This window comes from Sinohyriopsis cumingii, chromosome 16, assembly GCF_028554795.1.
Source record: "Sinohyriopsis cumingii isolate HCF-2022 chromosome 16, ASM2855479v2, whole genome shotgun sequence".
Lineage (NCBI taxonomy): Eukaryota > Metazoa > Mollusca > Bivalvia > Unionida > Unionidae > Sinohyriopsis > Sinohyriopsis cumingii.
In genome coordinates this window covers 29,982,520-30,005,180 of record NC_142976.1, presented here as the reverse complement: position 1 = coordinate 30,005,180, position 22,661 = coordinate 29,982,520, and the positions used below count along the sequence as shown (strand labels likewise).

Genomic DNA, 22,661 nt, shown 5'->3' with positions numbered 1-22,661 from the left:
GTTATACCATTTCCACGTATTGCGTTTGTAAACTGTTCAACTCGCTCAGCTACACAATTTAGCGTCGAAAATTACATCGGTTTGAGATCTTTAACGCCAGGTTTATCATTCAGCGGATATATCGCATAAACAACTGCCATCACAGAATATACTCATTCGTAATGTTTTGTCAAAAACAGTTAACATTCCTGGTTTGGAATTTTAATCAACTTTACAATATCTCCAGAATGATGTAATCGAACAGGGTCACGTTTGTCACGGATAATGCGTCGTCTAGCTCCGCAATAAATTTTATTCTAAAAATTAACTTTGTTGAGATAATATTCGTCGCTGCTAGTTGGTCATTTATTGTAGCATCAACCACGCGCATGATTCTGAATATTGTCTACACATGAGCCGTGCCATCGTCGCGAAATTCCTCTTTGGCTTCACGGACACGATCGATTAGTCTTATTCGTCGAATCGATCAGCGCTTGCATCAAAAGACTGAATGGCTTAGGTTTACTTAGGATATCGATATCCTCCGGCAAGTGATGCGATATTGTCAAGATCGAATCTAGCTTTAGAGGGCTTAACCGCAGATAATCTCGCAAATTCCTCCATTGTTATAATTAAGGCAAATATATATTTAAATTTAAGTTTAGTTTATAATATATAAAGCAAAGAATAGCGAAGAAGTTGATGATTGGCTCTACAACTTGTAGGAAACCCTGCGTAAATGAATTTTGTTGATACCACCTAAAAAGCACGTGAAGAGGGAGTATAGGACCAAGACCGTGTTTGAAATGTGGTGTTGGGGTTAGAAGAGAAACGCATTTTGTGCATATAATGCAGTTGTAAAAAAAAAAAGAGTTGAAACGATTTGATAAAAAATGACGCCAGCAACAGCATCGCGGGCATAAAATACGCTGAGGATTATCTCGCCAGATTTTCACGCTAATAAAGTAATTTAGACAAATATTAACATATAAACGGAGCAAAATGACTTTGTAACACATCACATAATGAAAAATCACAAGGCGTCTCGTGGTGTAATTAGGAACTGTCGTCTAAAAAAAAAAGAGTCGGTTCAGTCTATAATGCTGGTCATCTCAGATTTACTACTGGGAAAAAATATATTTCTATCACAATCTATGGTTTCACGGACTTATCGAAAAGGGTCTTGTGATTGATCATATTAACAACCAAAAACTTGATATTTCTTTGAGTAATTTGTGAGCCATTACACAAAGTTAGAATCGTAGATTTGGAGGAACCGGTGATATCTGTAAATGTAGAGACATGCAAAGAAAAAGAATTTCATCCGATATATGCAGCTGCCAAATATTCTGACATTTACCAGGTTTCAGTATTTGTGGCAGAGGGTATGAATTCTACATTTTCCTAGAAATACAAACAATGAATAATATTTAAGTATGCTGCCACTCCTGAACAGAACAAGAAAATATTGTTTATATTGAGACACAAAAAACACTTTTAAACGTGTTGAAGGTTGTCTTGCAAAAATTCTAGACTAAGGGAGATAACTCTGTCAAGGATACAGAATGATTAAAGAGTAACCTCATTTGTATTTTACAATAGAATTCGTTTACAAATGAATTTATTTGGGGATGGGGTTGGTTTTTTCCCCCATCATGTCGCAGATAAAATAACCAGATCAGTAATCAAATTTTTTTTTATTTTTATTTTTTACAAACAACCAATATTTCAGTATTTCTCTCTCTCCTGAAGCAAGACAGAAAACACTCATAGTTCAATCCTTCAAACGCCACTTGATCAATCCTTCAAACACCACTAGGCCTGTGGGGCCCCCAAATGGTTGAGTGCTCTAAAAGTGCTCTCCGTTATGGATCACTGCCATCTCGGCTGTCTGCGTTAGTTCAAATCTCGGATTCGGCTAATGTGGGTATGTGAGAAAGCTTGTCAGTAGCTTTTCGTGGGTCGGTGGTTCTTTCTCCCCATTAATACTGCCGCCATAGCCTATTGTGTGCTGAAAAATGGCATTAAACCCTACAACACCAGTAATTCAATCACTATATAAATCCTTCAAACACCACTAGATCAATCTTTCAAATGCCATTAGATCAATCCTTGAAGCACCACTACACATTATTTTGCATAAAAAGCATCTCATTCACAGTGGCAATTAAAGACTTACAATCATGGCTACTGATTTAACGTCAAATTTCATTATTAAAATATTTTTGCTGAAGTTGAGTTATTGAGCCAAATCATTATATATGGGAATAATCAAAGGAATATATTTAACGTTTTTAACCATCTTGAATAAACACTTGTTAATAACAAGCATACATCTTCCTGCGATCTACATCATACCTGCACAATGTAACAATCATGGTCCTAAAAGCAAATTCATGGACCTTGAATCCCCACTAGTATTTATGGCTAAAATAATCACCAACTATTTCTCAGTTTAACTGCATCGTTCCTTACTCTATCTATTTTGACGTTTTCACTCATTTAATGTCTAATCACATAATTTATAGCATGTACAGATTTTTACACGAGAAATCTTTTAAGTACCTTTCTCCCTTTTCCCACATCATACTCCTCATAATTAGTTCACTTGCAGAAACTCCATAAGGTTGTTTTGACACCCAGGATATATAAATAAACTTTAATGTCTAGTTACACCAAAATTTAAAGATTATCAAAAACATGAATGCTTACATCTCCTGTGAAAATATAGACTTGCCCAAGCAAAGATGGCAACCATGTACATGTGGGATGTACTGACCAAAATCTTATGCATGCATGGTGGTGGGGGTAGAAAAAAGGACACCATGAAAGAAGGGTAAGAAAAGGTAGATTTTTGTGCATATACCGGATAGAAGAACCCATTCAACAAAATCTGAAATGGTTTAAAATATCTATACTCATTACACACAAGTCTGTATATGGTTTTAAGTTTAAGGCCCTTTTTGTAATTATACCATGTATTCTGGCCACATGACTTCAATACTGAGCAGACAATGTACCCATTTGTAATTACACCATGTATTTTGCCCATATGAATTCAGTATAGATTAAATATTTGCAAGCATTTGTAATTCAAATATGTAATCTAGGTATTCCTATCAGCAAGAATTACAACGTATAATTTCTGCCATGCTAATTTGAAATCATGTCCAAAAGATGTAGTGCAATGAGCACAAGGGGATCAAAAACGTAAATGGCACATTAGCATGATCCTCCTCCTTTAGTTCCGATTACAAGCAGTTTAAAAAAAATGTAAGATACAGAATCGCAAACAGAACTTTGGACACAACAGGTGTGGGTTTTAATTATTTGCATTTGTGTCAATATGTACACCAGAATATATCACAAAATGTTCCAAATATATTGCTGATCAAGGTGCAATTCAACCTTCTGTGACCAATGAACAATGTGTTTTATGATAAATTTTTATAAACTTTCATGTATATCACGGACTGTTTTCATTTCACAAGAATATTTTGTACTGTAGTACATTCATGCCTGTGCCAATAAATGCTTTCAATTATAAAGACAGAAGAGCTATTTCAGTCCCAATTTTTTTAATGGCCAGACAAAATATACATCATAATTTACTTCTTCTTGGCTACACCGACAGTTCTTCCACGACGACCTGTTGTCTTGGTGTGTTGACCTCTTACACGCAGACTGAAATCAAAATATAAATGTAGTAATATAGCTACTGAAAATACATGTACAAGAAAAAATTTCAAGTCAGGGATCAAGATAAATGTAAACAAGAGGCCCAAGTTAGCCTAATATTGCTCATCTGACTTGGAGAACTTAACTTTTTTCTGCAGTCTTGTGTAGCATTAAAAGATTACATCCTATGTATCTCAGATTTCAAAATAATGTTAATTTTTAGCTATTTAACTGATATAAATTCTTTCAAAAGATAAAGGCATAATTAATAAGCACATTCTCCTGCTCGTAATCAATGTCATCACTGATTCAGAAAATAATAAACCCAATAGATAAAAAATCTGTAGAAGCATGCTCAATCAATTGAATACAAGATCAACTCATAAATATGTCGATTCCATTTACTTTTTAATTGGCCCAAGATATTAATGATATAAACAGCAATGCCTCCCCCCCCATCTAAAAACATTGGGTGATGGTACATAGATTAAAACTGAATTTTATGTATAGAATTAGTTTCATATTCATCCAGTGATACTGATTTTGACCTTCTGACGTCTAAATCAACAGGCTTCTTCCTTTCTCCACATGCAAGCTATTCAAAGTTTAGTCCAAGTCAGTGACATTAAAGTTAAGTTTTTCTTCCTTCTGTCAAGAGTGACTAACGTATTGACCTGAAAATCGACAAATTTCTTCTTTACTCCAAGCGTAACCCATCCACAAACTTGGGTAATAGTAGATGATGCAAAACTAAAGTGCAGAAATATGTAACAGGGGGTCTTATGAGTGTCACACTTTACAGTCTGCCTTTTGGCAGATGTAAAATACCATCCATTAACAGATCAGACAAAAAAGAAAACATCAACACATGGTGTAGTATGGAGCTGCTTTGCAATCAAGCTACAAGTTTCTGCATGAAAGAGATTATACCCCCAATAATGACGGACTCCTCTGTGAGCACGGATCTTCTTCAGTCTCTCGAGATCTTCACGGAGCTTGTTGTCAAGGGCGTTGGACATAACCTGGCTGTACTTGCCATCCTTGATATCCTTCTGTCTGTTCAAGAACCAGTCTGGGATTTTGTACTGGCGGGGGTTTGCACAAATTGTCATTACCCTCTCAATCTGGAAATAAAATCCACAAAATCTATCAATCCAATGACCACAAATATACCCAGTAATCTCAAAATAATTCAACCTTTGATCTTTTAAGACGGAATTCCTGACAAACATGCAAAATCTGATTACAATCCATACACTGAAAAAAAGTCATGCATGATATGCCACCTACCCTTACACCCACTGGATTTTAAAGATACAAAAAGGACACCTTTCTTCATCCAAAGACCCCACTCAGGGGTATTACCCAGCAGAAGTAATAAAAAGTAATATAGAGTTCTAAAATGAATTTGGTCTGGTCTTACTGAAGCAAGTGATAAAAATAATATTTTACTGACTGCAGTCTGTCCCTCTTGGTCTTATGTCCCCATCAGAAAAAATGCCCAAGGGAAGCCAAGGTATATATAAAACAAAAAAACAGGGGTCTAGCATCTAGCAGTTGTTGTTAGGTCAACGAACAGAGAATCATAATGGCTACTCAAGGTTGTACTGTCTACGTGAATACTGTTCCAAATAATGCAAGTTCGTAAGAATCAAATTTAAAACACTCAACAAAGTTTTGTGCTTCACATATATAACTCCGGAATCCAAGTTTATATTTACATGCTCATCATGATAAAAGTACTTTCAGGATGAATGTTTCTGTTTATAATATATACATCATGTTTCTCGCACTATTTTACCCAAATACGAGTCCAAGATTTAGGTTTTGTGATATTATCTAAAGCAATCTATGTCAATATACAGTTTTCCTTTATACATTTACTTTCCATTTGTTACAACATAATGGTATTAAAACTAGGTAACAGAAAGAAGCAAAATCGACAAGTTTACTAAACTCAATAAAACAAATCTATTTCTCAAAGTTACTTGCTTACATCTGATAATGATGAATAATCTAATTAAAATGATGAAAAAGATCTACTGTTTGAAGAATTAAAAAAAAAACCTTTCATAATCCAATATACAAATTTTACCCATCTAAATTCAGTACTAACCATGGTGGCTACAATGATAAAAAGATATGTACAATTTTCCCACATGTAGGATTCTTCCACATCTGATAATGATGAATGATGTAATCAAATGGAAAACATTTAAAATGAGAAAAAAAATACCACTGTATGCCCCACTATACAAATTTTTACCTATCTACATTCAGAACTACCCATGGTGGCAACAGTGATAAAAGGATATAAAATAGTTGATGATTCAAGCTAACAAATGTGTACAATTTTCCCACACATAGGCTTCTTCTAAAGTATTACATTCTTCCAATATTTTTCAGTTAATCAGTGAACATCATTCTTTAAATGATATCTGACATATGACCACATATAGACTGGTTCCTTTGCTCATCAAACAATTAGCTGTTACCAAACAGATGGTCAATTAAACAAATAAGGAAATAAGCTGTTAACTGAAAGTAGCTTAGGATTTTCCATTTTAAAAAATGAATCAATACTCTGGTTTTTACATCACACAACACAACCTGTCACCAAGTAATCTTGGCATGTTTTCACCAATGATATTCAAAAAATGACTGACCCTGCCAGATGGTTTGTTGACTTCACAAAAATGCCTAAGGATCTTTATGATTGCTTCAACTCATGCTTGCATCCAAGGATAAGTCGACATAACCAAGGAGCAGCTGAGATGCAAGGTGACAAGTAGTTGCTGCCCACACATTTCAAATACAGCTAGAATTCAGTCATGAAAATAACGTAAGGAGAACTAACAAAAATCCTGTACTAACCTCCTCATCTGTAAGTTCTCCAGCTCTCTTGGACAAGTCAATATCGGCCTTCTTACATACAACATTGGCATAGCGTCTACCAATACCCTATTGAGGAAAAAAACAGAACATGACAAGTAGTGGTTCCTGTTACATTTGTAAAAACTTTTTCTATTTGCATGTTTATATCTATAAATTGAAATATAAATACGAGAAAAGAAAGGGTTATGCATCATACTTGTGGTTCAAGCTTTAAATTCTTTAAAAACTTTACCTGTAATGAAAAGGATGGGACACCAGTCATGGACAATTGCCAGTTGCATAGCTGGGCAAATTTTTGATTTTATCTCCTTGTCCCAAATGACTTGCTGAACTTGTTTACATATTCTTATTTCAACAAGGTCAATTTATGAAAGGATGAGCAAATCCCACTGCCTGACCAGTAGACACATTCTTGGTTGGCAACATGAACTTCTAAGTCGGCAGTCCAGGACAAGTTGGTGTATGTCAATTGTGACCAAATTGTATAACTGCCTAAATGAGTGCCAGATTAAAAGTTTACCCTGCAAAATACTGACATGCACAATTATCTAGTGTTACATAAATGTGAAGCACTATGAAATTTATCCGACTCCTATTTAACTTCGATCACAGCAGACCTCTGAAATGAGTTAAAATTCTGGATTTCGATGTGAACTAGAGTGTCAACTTGTTGCTGATGAAAACCCTAGGATGCCAACAGTGAAAAGGAAATAAAGCAAAATGAAACATTTTAAAAAACATGAAAATAAATTCTATTACTCGACAATAGCAACTACCTTTTATATATTATGGCCAAGTCGTTCACAATAACATTTGCTCAATCCTGCTAACTCCATGCCATGTGCCTTTATAGAAGGTATGTCATGTAAAAATGCTGAAGACTAGACTATTTTACAACTTAGTTTCACAACTGAAAAATTTCAAAATGAAGCTAGCAAAATCTTTTCCTACATGCAAGCAAAAAGTTAGGAGCCAAAAAAAAAAAATTATTATAACACTACAGAATAGTTGTAATACCGTGATATGTAAAACATTTTCTTAAATTTGTACAATACCTTGACAGCTGTCAGGGCAAACATGATTTTGATGCGTCCATCGATGTTTGTGTTTAACACACGAAGAATGTGCTGGAACTTGTCTGGTATTACAAGCGCCTGTAATGAGAAACAAATCCATCTGACTAAGGAGGTATTGCACTATTCATAAGCAGGGCTAATGGTTTGGTCGTAGAATGACTACCACCTTAAGAATAAAGCCACAAGAAAACAATCTTTCCTCTTCATTTTTTATAGTACACAAGTTTGATAGGTAAATTAATTACTTTAAACTGGATTCCTTTCAAATCATGACAAGTGATATTACAATGAATAAAGCAATCAAATTATGAGACAATTTCAAATGTTCAAGGAAAAAGCTTTTTCTTACCCTGAAACCACCCATTACTGACCATAACTTTTCCATAGGGCTGGGAATAACTTGAATTTTACAGAAATTGTCTATTAGTTTTGCAATAGTGTAAATTTTATAAAGATTGTTTGCACAGCTACTATGCACCTACCGTAGCAATGACTATCAATACAGTGACCAGTTAGCAACAATGTTGCAGCCATTGCTACAAAGTGGTCTCATAGTTGTTAATGGAGCAACTAAATTAGGTCCAAATTAATATGTCTCTTCTTACAAGCAAGTATATCAAATGAAACTTGTGTCAGGCTCCAATCAGATGCTATATTCAAAATGGCAGCATACTGTGCTTTCATGTTTTAGGACACTTTGCATTGTTTCTAGTAAGACTAATGAAAGGGTTGAAAAATACCTGGGTGTGCATCACACCCCACTGTTCCTCTAATACAGTAGCAAATTAATGTAGAGGTACTAATATTGGTACTAGGCAACTAGTCTCTGCTTGACAGGGATTATGGTGATGATATTTTAAGACCATTATTGTTAGACTACACACACAACTGTATCAGGTCAGCACCAGCTGCCAAATTGTTTTAACATGAACACTAAACAGACAATACCATAGATGAGGATAAAGTAATGACTGAACAGAACTGGTTCAGTTATAAGTATAATTTATGGCAGAAATTCCTGTACTGATCAGCTATAGGCAAGTCATTATTGGTAAATGACTGCAAGGAATGACTGATATGACCGGTTTTAGACTTTGCTTATCTAAAAGTCTGCATTGCCTTGATACACTGCACCAGTTTAAATTAAGTCTTACAAATATGGCAGCAAAATCCATTTTTAAAACAGTGTACTTTAATTCTCAAACTTGCAAATTTAATATAATTCTGTGATGCATATGACTGCCGAGTGGATAACACTGCAGTGTCAACACCAATTAAATGGATCCAGTTACCAAATCATCTTTATTGTTGTGTGTAGTACATTTTACAACAAGTATATGAAGACATTAGAATGTAAAGCAAGATATATTCAATGCTTGCACCCAAAAATATGCTGTGTATAATTGAGAACAACCAAGTTTCATGTAGGTGGTTCCATGTAGCAACACTAATTACGGCAATGACGGTCTGAACAGCCATTTGCAGAGCATGTATATTGCAGCCATATGAATGAAGGCAAAAATATCATGTACATATGTAACACTGCTGTGCAACCAAGAAAGAAAAATGCCAATTTGTAAAAAATAACTGATGGGAGATGCTCCATTTTCCAATTTTATTCTCAGCCAGACATATTCCAACAATGTAAGATGTCCACCTTGATATTTAAGTTGCATTGTTTGATATCTTATTCCAGAATATATGGTGTTCTGTTGACTGGGGAACTAGAGGCCATTAAAGTCAAATTGCTTTAAACAGGCTATACTTATTATGTCTTTTTCGTTTTAAATCAGATTCTGACAGAAGTGAATGTTTTCAACTCTTCTTGATACATTTCAGCTGGCTGAAATGTTATGGTAGCTGAGGAATTACAAGTCAGTTAATGAAATGAATAATAATAATAATTTTCATCAACATTAGTATGTTTTTCTTAGATTCATCAGATACTCTGAATGACTTCTACATTCCGTGGCTTCATTTTTAAATGTCAAAGGACTGCAAGAACACAACCACTTACTTGTGTTTGAATTAGATTCCATCCAGGAAGTGTAGTCTGATTAATGCAACACAATTTAATATTTGGTAAAGTGTCTACATGGGATGCCATTTGACATTTCTAAAAATTCGGCCTCTATTTCCCAGTCTGGAGATTAGTAAACATGCTATGCCACATGAATAGTGAGGATTTCCCACAGAGATCTTGTCTGAGTTGTCAGGAGAAGTCACCATCGCCTCATTGCATCTGGTGATGTTGCCCCAAAGATGATAATAACTTGAACATGTTGCCCCATGGTAGTTGCAGCTTTATTTGATTGTCTCTTGAATTATTTAGTTACCTAATTAAGATTGTACTTCATGCTGATTAACATTTATATTCAGTGTTCTGCAAATACAATAGGTGCGTCATTTATATTCAAGTCTAAATTATGATGGATGGAAATATAATGTGCAATTTTCTTAAATGATTTATATGGCTCCTGCTCATTTAGGACTTATTCTGATGGAAATTCAAATACAACCCACCCTCTTCTTTTTGTAAGGCAAGTGCTTACTTAGGCCCTGTACATGTTGGACCATTATTAGTGAACATGGAATCGCCGTTTGCTGCTGTTGATGCCATTTAGTACAGTCGCAACAGCTCTTACAAAATACATCAATCACAGCTAGCTTTTGTGTTTATTTCTACATGCAATGCTCCCTATAGAGAGTAAGCTCCATCCATTGCAGCTTATACAAGTATTTATTGACAATTTCAACCTTTAGAATTAATGATAACAAACTGGCAATGTGAATACTTAAGATAATAACTTAACAGCACAAATCAAAATACAAGATAGCTCTCTCTCACATTTCAGATGGCTGGAAAGCAATGGAAGCTGGGAATACCAAAATCGGGTTAAGTTACAAATATATTATGCCTGCTGGAACTGTAAGCAGCATGTCATTTCATTCAAGAAACCTACCCACCCCCACATGAACATACTTCGGTGTACCTTTGACTACCATCGCATTTCAACAAATTCAAATGCAGGTCAATGGAATATGAAAAAGCACCCATTTGCTAGAGTCAGTTTTTGATTCCACTAGGATAAAAACAGCACACTAAGTATATTAATTACTCATCAATTTGTGGAAGAGTGTCAATGTGGACTGCCAAGTGTGACAGATATTCCTGAAACTTTGACTGTTCATTCCGATGTCAACCAACCAACAATGGAACACGCTATACAAGGCCATTATTTGGTGGTTGTTGTTATAGGGTTTAATGCAATTTTTCAGCACACAATCGGTTATACGTGGTGGCCAGTATTACTGGTGGAGGAAGAACTCGGGGGGGGGGGAGCCTGGAAAGAACCACCGACCCACGAGAAGCTACTGGCAAGCTTTCTCACATATCCAGATTAGCCGAATATGAGGCTCGAACCCACGCAGACAGAGGTGAGATGGCAGTGATCTGCAACGAAGAGCGCTTTAGACCACTCGTGGCCCCCACCGTTATTTGGACAGAAAGACATAACACTAAAACATAAATAACATGTGATACATCTTACATTGTAGGATTAACATACAATAATAAACCAGTGTAATATTGTGTGGCAAATTTTAAACTGAAAATAAGTTATAATTAGATGCCAAACATCATTTTCCCTTGGTCAATGAGAGGACAGTATTTCATTCAGCAAATTACTCCTGCATATTAATCTGGCGTGATCACTGTCATGTTGAGCAGTAGCGTCGGAAAATGATGAGGCATTCCTTAAAGGTTTGTTCTACATGTAAGACCTCAACGCTGATATCTATGTTGTGGGCATCAAGGTCTTACAGCCTAACTAACGGCACTGTATAGCATGTTTTGATGTCAACTAACATCATAATGAAAGTCAAATTTTCTGGAATACTTCACACAACTGGCAACTAAAATAATGATGCTTTTCTACAAAGTAAAGTCATAATGTTTTAGTCTGACTTTACTTACTCTGATTTCTTTTCTCTAATAAATTCAAATTCTCACAAAAACGGACCGGTTTTCACGTTTCGATGGCCTACATTTCAGTTGACTGGAAAGCGATGAAAGCTGGGAATGCCGAAATCTGGTTAAGTTAAAATATTATTCTTTATTTAAAGAATACAAAAAATTGTATGCCTATTGGAACTAAAAGTTAACGTTTCGTTTCATTCAAGAAACAGATCTGCCACATGAACCTACTATGGCATAACTCGAATACAGTCGCATTTCAACAAATTAAAAGGTATGTCAATGGAACATGAAAATGCGTCCATATGCTAGTGTCAGATTTTGATTCCACTAGGATAATCAGCACGATAAGTATATTAATTACACATAAATTAATGGAAGGGTGTCAATATGGGGCTGCCAAGTGGGCAAGATATTCCTGAAACTTTTACTCATTCTGATGCCAACCGACATCGGAACAAGCTATACAAGCTCGTTATTTGGATAGTAAGACATAGCACTAAAACAAAAATAACGTGCCGTCTTACATTGTAGGACTACTTAAAGGTATGATAACAAGTCTGTGTACAGCCATACAGTCAAATGCCTGACCTAAACATTGGTACCAAATTTCTTACGCTACATTTAATGTAGCTTGAAATATCTGCATTATTCTTTAATAGGTCGCGCGAGAAAGAAGAGAAGTGTCCTCACTTCTCTCGCTATTAATACCTATATGACCGGTAAACTGTAATGAACTATACCCTAGGACTATAGTCGGTTTAAGCAAACTGTTCAGTAACCTTTTCTTCGAATACTCGTTATAACCAAACGTCTTTATGAACCTGCAGCCTGTACTGAAAACTTATTTTCAACAACAAAAGCAAAACTTTCTTGGTTGTAATTCTGAATAGAATACGACGCAAGTTAGCGTTAATATAAGTGCATTCTTACATTAAATATACATTAAACATGCATCTTTTGTGGTAAACTTCATTAGGCGATTTTTCAGATGCATAAATATGTACTTATTACTCTTTTCTAATTGTTCTTAAACTAGATGCAAACAGATATTGCCATGCTAATGGAATAAAATGTTGTGTACCATGATTGCTGTCAAGAAGGAAAAGGAAGTAAAGTAGTCGGAATCCTCTGTTCTCTTTTCTCATTAGACTTACGATAATATCCGAAAGGTTCGCGAAAACATGTCTGCCGGTGCAGAATTGGAGGTAGGAGACGATGTCATTTTACTTAAAACTTCGATTAGGAAACATAAGAACTGACCAAATAGTATATTCATTTATAATTAAAATTAAAATATAAGCATAAAGTTATTGATTTAAAATGATTAATCCAAACATTAAAAAATACTTCCTTAATCGACTGTTCCAAAATTTCTAGGTGTCCACTCTGGATACTTCAACGTTGTTGTATTGTATTATTTTAAAATCAGAGTGAAGTAAATGTTTATTAATTTTGAGATTTTATTTTCAAGTTCTAATATACTGTGGAAATTGGCCAGTATGTATTGGCATTCAACCCCGATTTACATTCAAAATATACCAAGACAAAACGTACATTGACGGAAACGTACGCAAGTCGTACCAAGTCAAAACGTTCACAGAAAGTCAAACCATTATCATGCTAAAATTTAGCTAATTTATGCGATTTATTATAAAACTATTATTATATTTTTTTAATATTTGTTGTGGTTCACCCACCTAATTAATGAAAGCAAAGGATATTATCATAGGCATTAAGTATGCCATGATAATTTGGCCTGCTGATTCATACAGCTGATTAGCTTGAATCATCCGTGATAATCTTCTTCTCTGTCTCTTTCTGTTAAATACTAGTGAATTTAAGAAGTTATTGGGGATTTACAAATCCACTTGCCCTACTCCAGGGACAAAATAGAATTCGGTTCAGGCAAGCTCAAACTCTCTGCACGCTAGTCCTCTGCCAAATCTACAGAATTGAGAGAGGGGTAGAAGAAATTTTATTGAATGTCAGTGGTCAGGGTCAAATACAGTAACTCTCACCATGTGAGCTTACCGACAATGGGTCGTGTTAAATTCTACTGCTTTATGTTTGCAAGTTTTATTCTCTATGTTCTGACCATAATATATATATATATATATATATATATATATATACATACATACACACCTTTATTTAGTGTTTATATGTAGCATATTCTTGTGCATACCTGACATCAGTTTCTTTTATCTATTATATTTCCATCTTGTAGTCAATGTCATTGTCAATCTCACATTTTCACATGCAGGCCTGATAATGTGAAATATACCATTTAAAATAAATTTTGACAAGTAGCTAATAAATAATAATATTTTAACTGATCAGTTACATTGTAATCGTAATTGTTTTGTTGTTGTAGAGATACTCTGACATTCTGGTCCTAAGTTAGCCTTGGGCAGTCAGATTTTTGACAATCTGCTTTTTAGAGATTGTTTTGATGCATGTCACCAATTTTACAGCGATTAATTGATAAAAATACAACTCATGAGATATTTTTGACAGGAATATGTTTGCAAATTAAAAGCAGTTAACTACCGTTAGGATTTCGTTCAAAGCACTGTTGATTTTAGGTAAATGTATCATCCATAGGCAGCATTTATGATATGTTGTTTATGCAATAATTATATGAGACTCAATACATACTGGTTTGGAGACAATAAAATGGATGAAACGAGTGTTCTCCAATCATTCTCAAAAGTTGGATTCTCAAATATGATGCATGTGCCAATTTGAAGGTGAGTGCTTAATAATTATTGAGTAAATAGATAAATTAAGTGTTCACAAATCTATGAGCTTTTAGTGTAAGTAAATTATTACAAACAGTCTTGCTTTAGGTCTCTATCTCTCTAAAAAATGTATTTCCAAAATCTTTGAAACCTATCTCTTTATCTATCAATATACAGCTAAGGGATGGCATTTGGCATTGCCAGTCTCACAAATTTTGAATTTGTTTTACTTATTTTCTGGCGATTTTGGGGGGCCTGTGTAAACTTGTATATATACAATTTTGGATTTGGGGTGGTGAAATTCAATAACACCATGAAAGGAAGCCACAACCTTGGATATAAACTGCACTGGAAGATATCTATTGTTACATAAACAAATCCTTATTGACAAACATGTTTTTATATTATAATCCAGTTATTCAGACACCTGGTCTGAATAATGTATGCACTGATACACTCAGTCATGCTACCAGATTAGCTACAATTGATTAACCTCCGAAGGCTGGAACAGGAATGTCTGCAATTGACCAGGTCACACTTTTTGGGGGGTTGTCTTTCTTTTAAGTGTATCCATAAAATAGTTTTGATGAAACTTCAAAGAAAACTGATTACCTTTGAAGCACTGATTGTTCTGTATAAATACTAAACAAATGAGACCACCCCCAAAATAGGTCTCTACTACAGTTATTTGATGTTACCACCGCAATAACAAGCCGGCATTTGTTTGAAAGCTTGCATTTAGCAGTGACTTTAATAACACATGCAACCTTCATCAAAACAAGCCAACTGCAGTCTTCAGTAAAAGCAATGGAATCTGATCAATTGTTGCATTTTCAAAAATGATTCAAACACTTTTATTGTGCCGTGAATGTTTCGACTTTGCAGGAAAAATGTTTCGGCTTACAATTGCTACCACAGGTGGCATAAACTGCAAATTAAATTTTGAATCTTTTGAAACCATATGTATTTGTACAGTGATGTTTGTTAAACTTTATTTTGTTCACGTTTTCATTTCCCTATTAAAAGCCTCGTCCCTTTGGTAGGCTTGGCAACATGATACTTACCTCAGCTGATCAAAATCAATACTATAAAACTATACTAGTGACACCTATGAATATCTCATTGAATTGTTGACCATTATTTGTTTTATATATGAGTTATTTGTGCTTCGTGATGGGATGTGAATGATATAAATTTTCTAACATTGATCCATACTCAAATTTATAAATTTTTCATTTACATATACAGTACTTGACATATGGATTTTTTAGCACAGTTGCAAGTTGCCAATACACCTGTGCATTTCAGATTAGTTTTCTCAGCAATTCGTCAAAATTTAAATTGTTTATTTTCTCTCAGTATAAATCCTACTCACTGACTTCAGGTCACCTCTTACAAATTTCACTTGTATGTGAAATTTGATTTTTGTAGCCTTCTCCCACTTATCTCTACATCCACTTAAATTGACAATATTACCTTGGTAACAGGCATATTGAGATAAATAGGTAGTACTGTATTATGAAAATAGTGACATTTTTTTAAAATTGGCAAAAAATTATTGAGGTTAGCGATTGTTTTGGTGACAACCTTTTTAACGCCAGCACCATCTCTGAGTTACCTTTTTGCATTTGCTCTTCATGATCATGGATTGTGCCTTGAAGAAATAGGAGTGCCACGATGATGAAGACCAGTGTAGACAGAATTAACTACTTTGTAAATTTGACCTTTCAGAAAATTGCTAATTTTTTATTTTTTATTTTTTTAGGAGCCAGGTGTAAAGTAAAAGTAGCTTTGTAATTCACCCGATCCCAGTTGATAAGGAAATCCCTGTACATTTATGTATATTATTTACATATATATTTTAAGATAAATTTACCTATAAGCATATGTTTTTGCCAACAGAGACACATAGGAAAGAAAAATTTCAGTACATGTAATGCAATATTTTGTTTGGGGCAAGCTAAAGTTTTCTATGTGGAAGTTGAATTTTCCAGACAAGCAGACTTGTATAAAAAAAATTGAATCCTTTAGTAATATAAATAATATAAAATAGTTATTTGCATTAAGCTCCACATATTTATGAAAAATTAAGCTTTTACATTAATCAGATCTGCATTTAGTGACAAAATGAACTGGAAAATATTATACACCTGCAATAATCCACCTAGATCCAAATTAACTTTTGACCATGAGCAGCTATTACATGGTGTTGTCAGTATCGTAACTTTCACCACATTTACTGCTGTGATCTTTGTGGAATGCCAATTATCATTGACAGCATGTTTTTGTTTTATAATTTTGAGTTGTTTTTTAAAAATCATGTTGTATGTTTTTATGGTTAGCTAATATTGTAAAGCGCTTAGAGCTTTCAAAGATTAATTCCACACTATTATTATTATTTTAATATTATTGTTATTAATATTTTTATTATTATTATTGTTAAAAACGCTCACTGTCAGACATGGCACCCCATTTAAATGAAATGTTTACATTTACCAGATTTAGTGCTTAACAACAAGTGAACTGGAAGAATTTGTTGACACACCTGTGAAATCCCACCTAAAAGCAATTTAATTTGTGACACTTTCTCTGCTCAGTCTTTCCTGCATATATTGTTCATGAGTGGTTAATTGCCACCTTAACCATGTCGAGTATACATGAGAGAGATAGAGAGAGACACAAACGTTATCGTCAAAAAAACATTTTCTTTCAAAGTATAACTAGCAATTGGAAGAGATGTTTCTACATAAAATTTTAGGATATAATGGTAGTGTTTGTTTCAGTAATTGTGTTGCAGATTAAATTTGTGGAATTTTATTTGTGTAATTCACATACAGAAATGCATATATGGTATGCAGCATGTTTATCACAGTATTCATTATGCAATACTACTTATATCTACATTTATTTTGATGTTAACAATTTGGTAATATTGCAGTAAATATTGGTCACTGCAATGTAAAGTGTCCTTCAATGTTATTTATTTCCTACTAAGCATCTTGCTGTAATTTTCCTGCAAATCCAAATATTTGTGTTATATTTGGCATTTTGTTGTGCAAACACTTATACCTCCTGTTTTGATTTGAATTTGCCTTTTTTTATAAGCCAGATCTAATTCACAAGTAATATTTCCAAAGTTATCTCGTTTTCCCTACTTGTTTGTCTGTCTCTGTCTTCTAGTGTAATCTAATCTAATAAAATCTAATGTAATGTTGTTTATTTTTCATCTCTTTCTAAGTACTATGTTGAGTTATTTGAAATTATTTCAAGGGTTCGGTTTTCAGTATCAAAGGAAATTTAAAATGCTTAGATGTTGTTACATTATTCAATGAATATTTTCTACAACGATCAAATAAATGTAATCTAAAACCAGCCATGCCTATTCACAAGTTATGGAGAAATAGTATCTACTTATATACAGAACTTAAAACATAAACAACTAAAACAGTAAATCACCAAACCTAAGTGTGTTGGGACTTGCTTTAATTTGGGTGCATTTTGGCATGGGTGTTTTGACTTGAGTGTCTTTTGCCGCAGGAACATTTTTACCTGCTTCCTTCAATCCCCAACCCACCTACAGATACATATAACGGGGACCTAGCCTCAACAGAAGGTATTCATACTGGGGGTGAAGGGGTTATGTTTTATGGAAACGAGAAAGGAGGAGACTTGCCAGGATGATGTTCCTAACCCCTGTTGCACTCAAGCATCATTACTAAATAGTTTTAAAACTCTAGTAAAGGCATTTCCTCTGACTTATGCCACCATCAAAATAACTGAAACGGGATGGGAAAGATCACAAGAAATGAAGACTAACATTATGTTTTTTGTTGCCACTCTCTAACATTGGAATCCTGATTATAGAATTTATTTCATGCATATTTCCTATGAATGGTGAGCTGTGTATGTTTCAGCAAACTGATAATGCAGCTCCAACATCTGCTAATTTGATTGGTCACCTACAGAAAGCATTTTGTTGGGAAAGTTGGAAAATTTTAACAATTCTGTTTTAAAAAATTTCTAGTTGTATTTTACTTAAGATGATATATTACCAGAAATTTCATATTGTGATTTATTTATTGGTACATTTTTACTTACAAACTTTGCAGTTTATGTTGTTTTGACATATCAACACATTAACATATCATTTTATGTGAATCTGATTGGCCCAAATCAGTCTTTGAAATCCATTGGTAGTATTCTGATTACTGATTGGCTGCAACCATGGAACTTTTCCTTGCCCCACCTTTTTGGAACCATATTATTTTACTTTACTATTAACAATATGGTAGCCATCTTTCCAGTTAGTATTTGAATGGACATGAGAGAAATAGCACAGAACTTTCAAAAAAAGTGCACAGTGTGGTTAAATGTGTAAATCTGTTTCACATTCACCTAACTGAGCTGAAAATGCGGGTGAAGCAAGAAAATATATCGTGCTGTCCAACATGAATATACTGAGTCTATGCAGAGAACTGTTGGGCAGCATGTTGTAATGTAGGCAGTCTCATTTATATTGCTGTTATAACAAAGTATGAATCTTGCACCCCAACCCCCAGGACAAACATGGTTTAAATGTCATCTTATATGAGTAAACAAACTCTTCTCTCTCATGTCCATAAGGGCCCCTAGTGGTTTAAAGTGCTTACCATTGCAGATCATTGCAATCTCAACTATGTCTGCGTGAGTTCGAATTTCAGGTTTGTCCAATGTGGGTACGTAAGAGAGCTTGCCAGTAGCTTGTCATGGGTCGGTGGTTCTTTCTGGGATTTTCCTTGGTTCTTCCTCCAACATTTATACTGGCTACCTTGTGTAGCATATCGTGTGCTGAAAAATGGTGTTAAACCCCACAACAACAACAACAACTCTCATGTTCAGAATGTCAACAGATGCTGCCTTCTCAAACTAGAATAAAGTTTTCCAAGTACAACATTCTTTCAAGTCAAATAATGCAATTATTTGGTTAAAAAAACATTAAATCTTGGATCACTATAGAACCATATAAATGCATATAAAGTGAACGCTGATGGTGGAATTTACAATTTTCCATGGAAGCATTGTAAACAGTCATCAAATTCCATGTAAAGCAAAATCCAAATGAGATTGACCTGAATGAGTGAGCGGTGTGACATCACAGAGTAATTTTCGTAATGGATCATTGTTGAAAAATGATGTCGTATAAAATGTTAAATTAATTGGAATGACAGTTACTCTATTGTGAAAGAAAAATATACCTCAGAATGTTATAGATGATCATATTGTGCAATATTGCTTCAACTTGAATAACTTTTTCATGTGCAGGAATTGAAATATGGGTTTTCAGAGCCAGAATTAACTGTTCAAAATCATTTATTCTTCTTTCTATCTGGACTTTTTTCTTCTGAAAATAAAAAGTATGCAATAAACAAATGGGCAATGATTTTATATTGAATTTATGAAACTTATTGAATAAATTCAATTTTAAATCATTACCCATTTGAGATCTTTTATTATGGTATAGGATAGAGCATAATTAATGTGAAACATATTGCATTATACACATAGATATGTTATTTCTGTTAACATTTGATCACATGCTATTTTTGGTCAAAAATCCAGTTTGTATCCAGAAAGAAGAATCATACATTAATTAAGAAAAGTGATATTCATAAAGTGTTCAAAAATATCCCACATTTAGACTCAAAATGCACATAAAAATGTGTTTTCTAAATGGCAACATAAAGACCCACTCCATGACCTTCTTGAGCCTGTAACCCAGAAAATTTGATTTACTATGCATCTTTTTAGTAATTTTTCCCCATCAACAAGACATTGTAAACACATTACATCCTATTCATTGTTGTTTAACTTCCACGAAATAGCTTATTTTTCATAAAATGTTGAACTTTACTAACCTTTTACAAGATCGGTTTAGTTTGCTTAATATCTTTTGTCATTTATTGGCATTTTTACGTTGAATTTTGCAAAACTAGCTATAAACCTGACCTAATTACTCTAGTGAACTGCTGACAGAAACAGTCCAAAGTAATATATTTCATTTCTATAGCACGATGGATAAACATTACATCTTTTCAAAGCTATGTGCAGAATAGGCCGAAATATCCCATGTCAGGAAAACACGGGAGTGGTATCCCGTGTCCAAAACTAATATTATTTTGAGCAGAATATTCTGGTGACAATTGCATCTTTTCAGTTGTAAAGCATTGCTGTATTTTATTTTTGTCAATCACTCAAAATCAGTATGCGTTTTGCTTCAGTATTGGAAACAAAAACCTTAGGTGCGCAGAAATGCCCGACAGCAGTGTATGTAATATAAAGTGTAATTGATCTGATATATGTGTAGTATAAAGTGTAATTGATCTGATATACATGTAATGTAAAGTGTAATTAATCTGATAAACATGTAGTATAATGTATAATTAATATGATATACATGTAGTATAAAGTGTAATTGATCTGATATACATGTAGTATAAAGTGTAATTGATCTGATATACATGTAATATAAAGTGTAATTAATCAGATATACATGTAGCATAATGTATAATTAATCTGATATACATGTAGTATAAAGTGTAATTGATCTGATATACATGTAATATAAAGTGTAATTAATCTGATATACATGTAGTATAATGTATAATTAATCTGATATACATGTAGTATAAAGTGTAATTAATCTGATATACATGTAGTATAAAGTATAATTGATCTGATATGCATGTAGTGCAAAGAAATTGTTATTATGATACTGTGAAAAGAGAAGAAGAAAAACAGTAGGCAACTTTTAGATTCACAGTAGCATCACTACTTGGTTGCACCTACCCTTCATGAGATGTGGTGGGAGTGTCCTGCCCTCTAGTCTCAGCATAATTGACAAACGACATAGTGACATTTAGAGCACATGTTGAACCTCACCTTAACATGATGGGCTAATTTGTATGTCCATTGCAATTATTACAACATTGCCTTCTTTAATGAGACATGGTTCGCAGTCAGTCGGTAGCTTTACCATGTATAACCATGAGTAGTTTTGTCTGGGTACAGGACTTACTATTTGCTACAAATTGAAATCTGATTCAACTTAGAAATGTTCATATCTAAAGGTGGGTTTTCTTTCAAAGATGGCAGTCTCCCTGAGTATGATTTTCAGTAAAGTACAACAGCATTTGTAGTTTGTAATCAGATTTCTGTATTATTTTAAGAGTGTCCTATGTTCTGTCAGGAGTTACACTTAACTAGGCAACAAGATTTTGCAAGGATTTGTTAAATGTGATGCTTACACTTTATTTAAGACGTGATTCCTTTGTAATTTTATTGCAAGAATAAATTACATGTATAATTTCTTGTTTGTGAATTTTTATTTCAGGATGTTGCATTAAACTTCAGTCTTGGTGACCTTGACCTTACATCAGAAGACTTTCTGCTTGATGAAGTTGATAGTAAGTATAGGGACCTGTAGTATAGTAAGTATAGGGACCTGTAGTATAAGTATAGGGACCTTCTGGATTTTGAATTCTAGCTCACACAGCCAAAGGCCAAGTGAGTAAGTATAGTGACCTATAGTATAGTAGATCTAGGGAATTTTAGCTCACACAGCCAAAGGCCAAGTGAGTAAGTATAGTGACCTATAGTATAGTAGATCTAGGGAATTTTAGCTCACACAGCCAAAGGCCAAGTGAGTAAGTATAGTGACCTCCTGGATTTTTATTTTTAGCTCATTGGGCCAGAAAGTATAGTCACTTACATAATTTTTTTAAATTTCAGCTCATGTGGCCTTAAGGTCAAGTCAGTAAGTTGAGTGACTTGCAGGATTTCTTTTATAATTTTTAGCTAACACTGCCATAAGGCTAAGTGAATAAGTGTAGTGACCTGCAGGATTGCTTGGCCCTGCATCCATTCAGCAGCATCTTTTGTACATTGACCAATCATTTGTCCTTCAATAATTGGTTTTTACCACTGTAGAGTCCACATCTCTGATCCTAATTCATTCAAACTTGTATTTGTTTATCTGATTGTGTTCAAACTTGGAATATATCATGTTGACTTCAGACTTCAGCAAAGTCTGTCGATACTAATTGTGTGAATTTGAATAGTTATCCAAGCATGCTACCACTCTGAAAGCCATATTTCTGACCGTATTTCAATCAAACTTAATATATATGCTAATATCATCAAGATCTCGGATGGATTCATTAACGGACAAAATCCACACCTATTAATTAATTAATGTTGTACCTCACTTTTCTACCACTATGGAGGCTGAAATAGCAGTTGGCATATTAAGCAGGGGAAGTAATCTATGATCAGTCC

At 34.1% G+C, this 22,661-nt stretch overlaps 2 protein-coding genes across 2 annotated transcripts in view; one reads left to right on the top strand and one right to left on the bottom strand.

The window, feature by feature from the left end:
• Positions 1-3,540: 3,540 nt before the first annotated feature.
• Positions 3,541-12,797, bottom strand: LOC149780132 (small ribosomal subunit protein uS13). Its single transcript, XM_089936907.1, has 5 exons — positions 12,689-12,797; positions 7,608-7,706; positions 6,532-6,618; positions 4,588-4,781; positions 3,541-3,663 (listed from the first exon to the last, which is right to left on the bottom strand). Exons 1-5 carry the CDS (start codon positions 12,689-12,691, stop codon positions 3,588-3,590), a joined length of 459 nt encoding a protein of 152 aa, XP_089793033.1. The 5' UTR covers positions 12,692-12,797; the 3' UTR covers positions 3,541-3,587.
• Positions 12,742-22,661, top strand: part of LOC149780131 (vacuolar protein sorting-associated protein 52 homolog) — a 77,539-nt gene continuing 67,619 nt past the window's right edge. The window contains exons 1-2 of the mRNA XM_089936906.1: positions 12,742-12,812; positions 21,718-21,790. Of these exons, the coding sequence (XP_089793032.1) occupies positions 12,789-12,812; positions 21,718-21,790 (97 nt within the window). The 5' untranslated portion in view covers positions 12,742-12,788. The remainder of the gene's footprint in view (positions 12,813-21,717; positions 21,791-22,661) is intronic.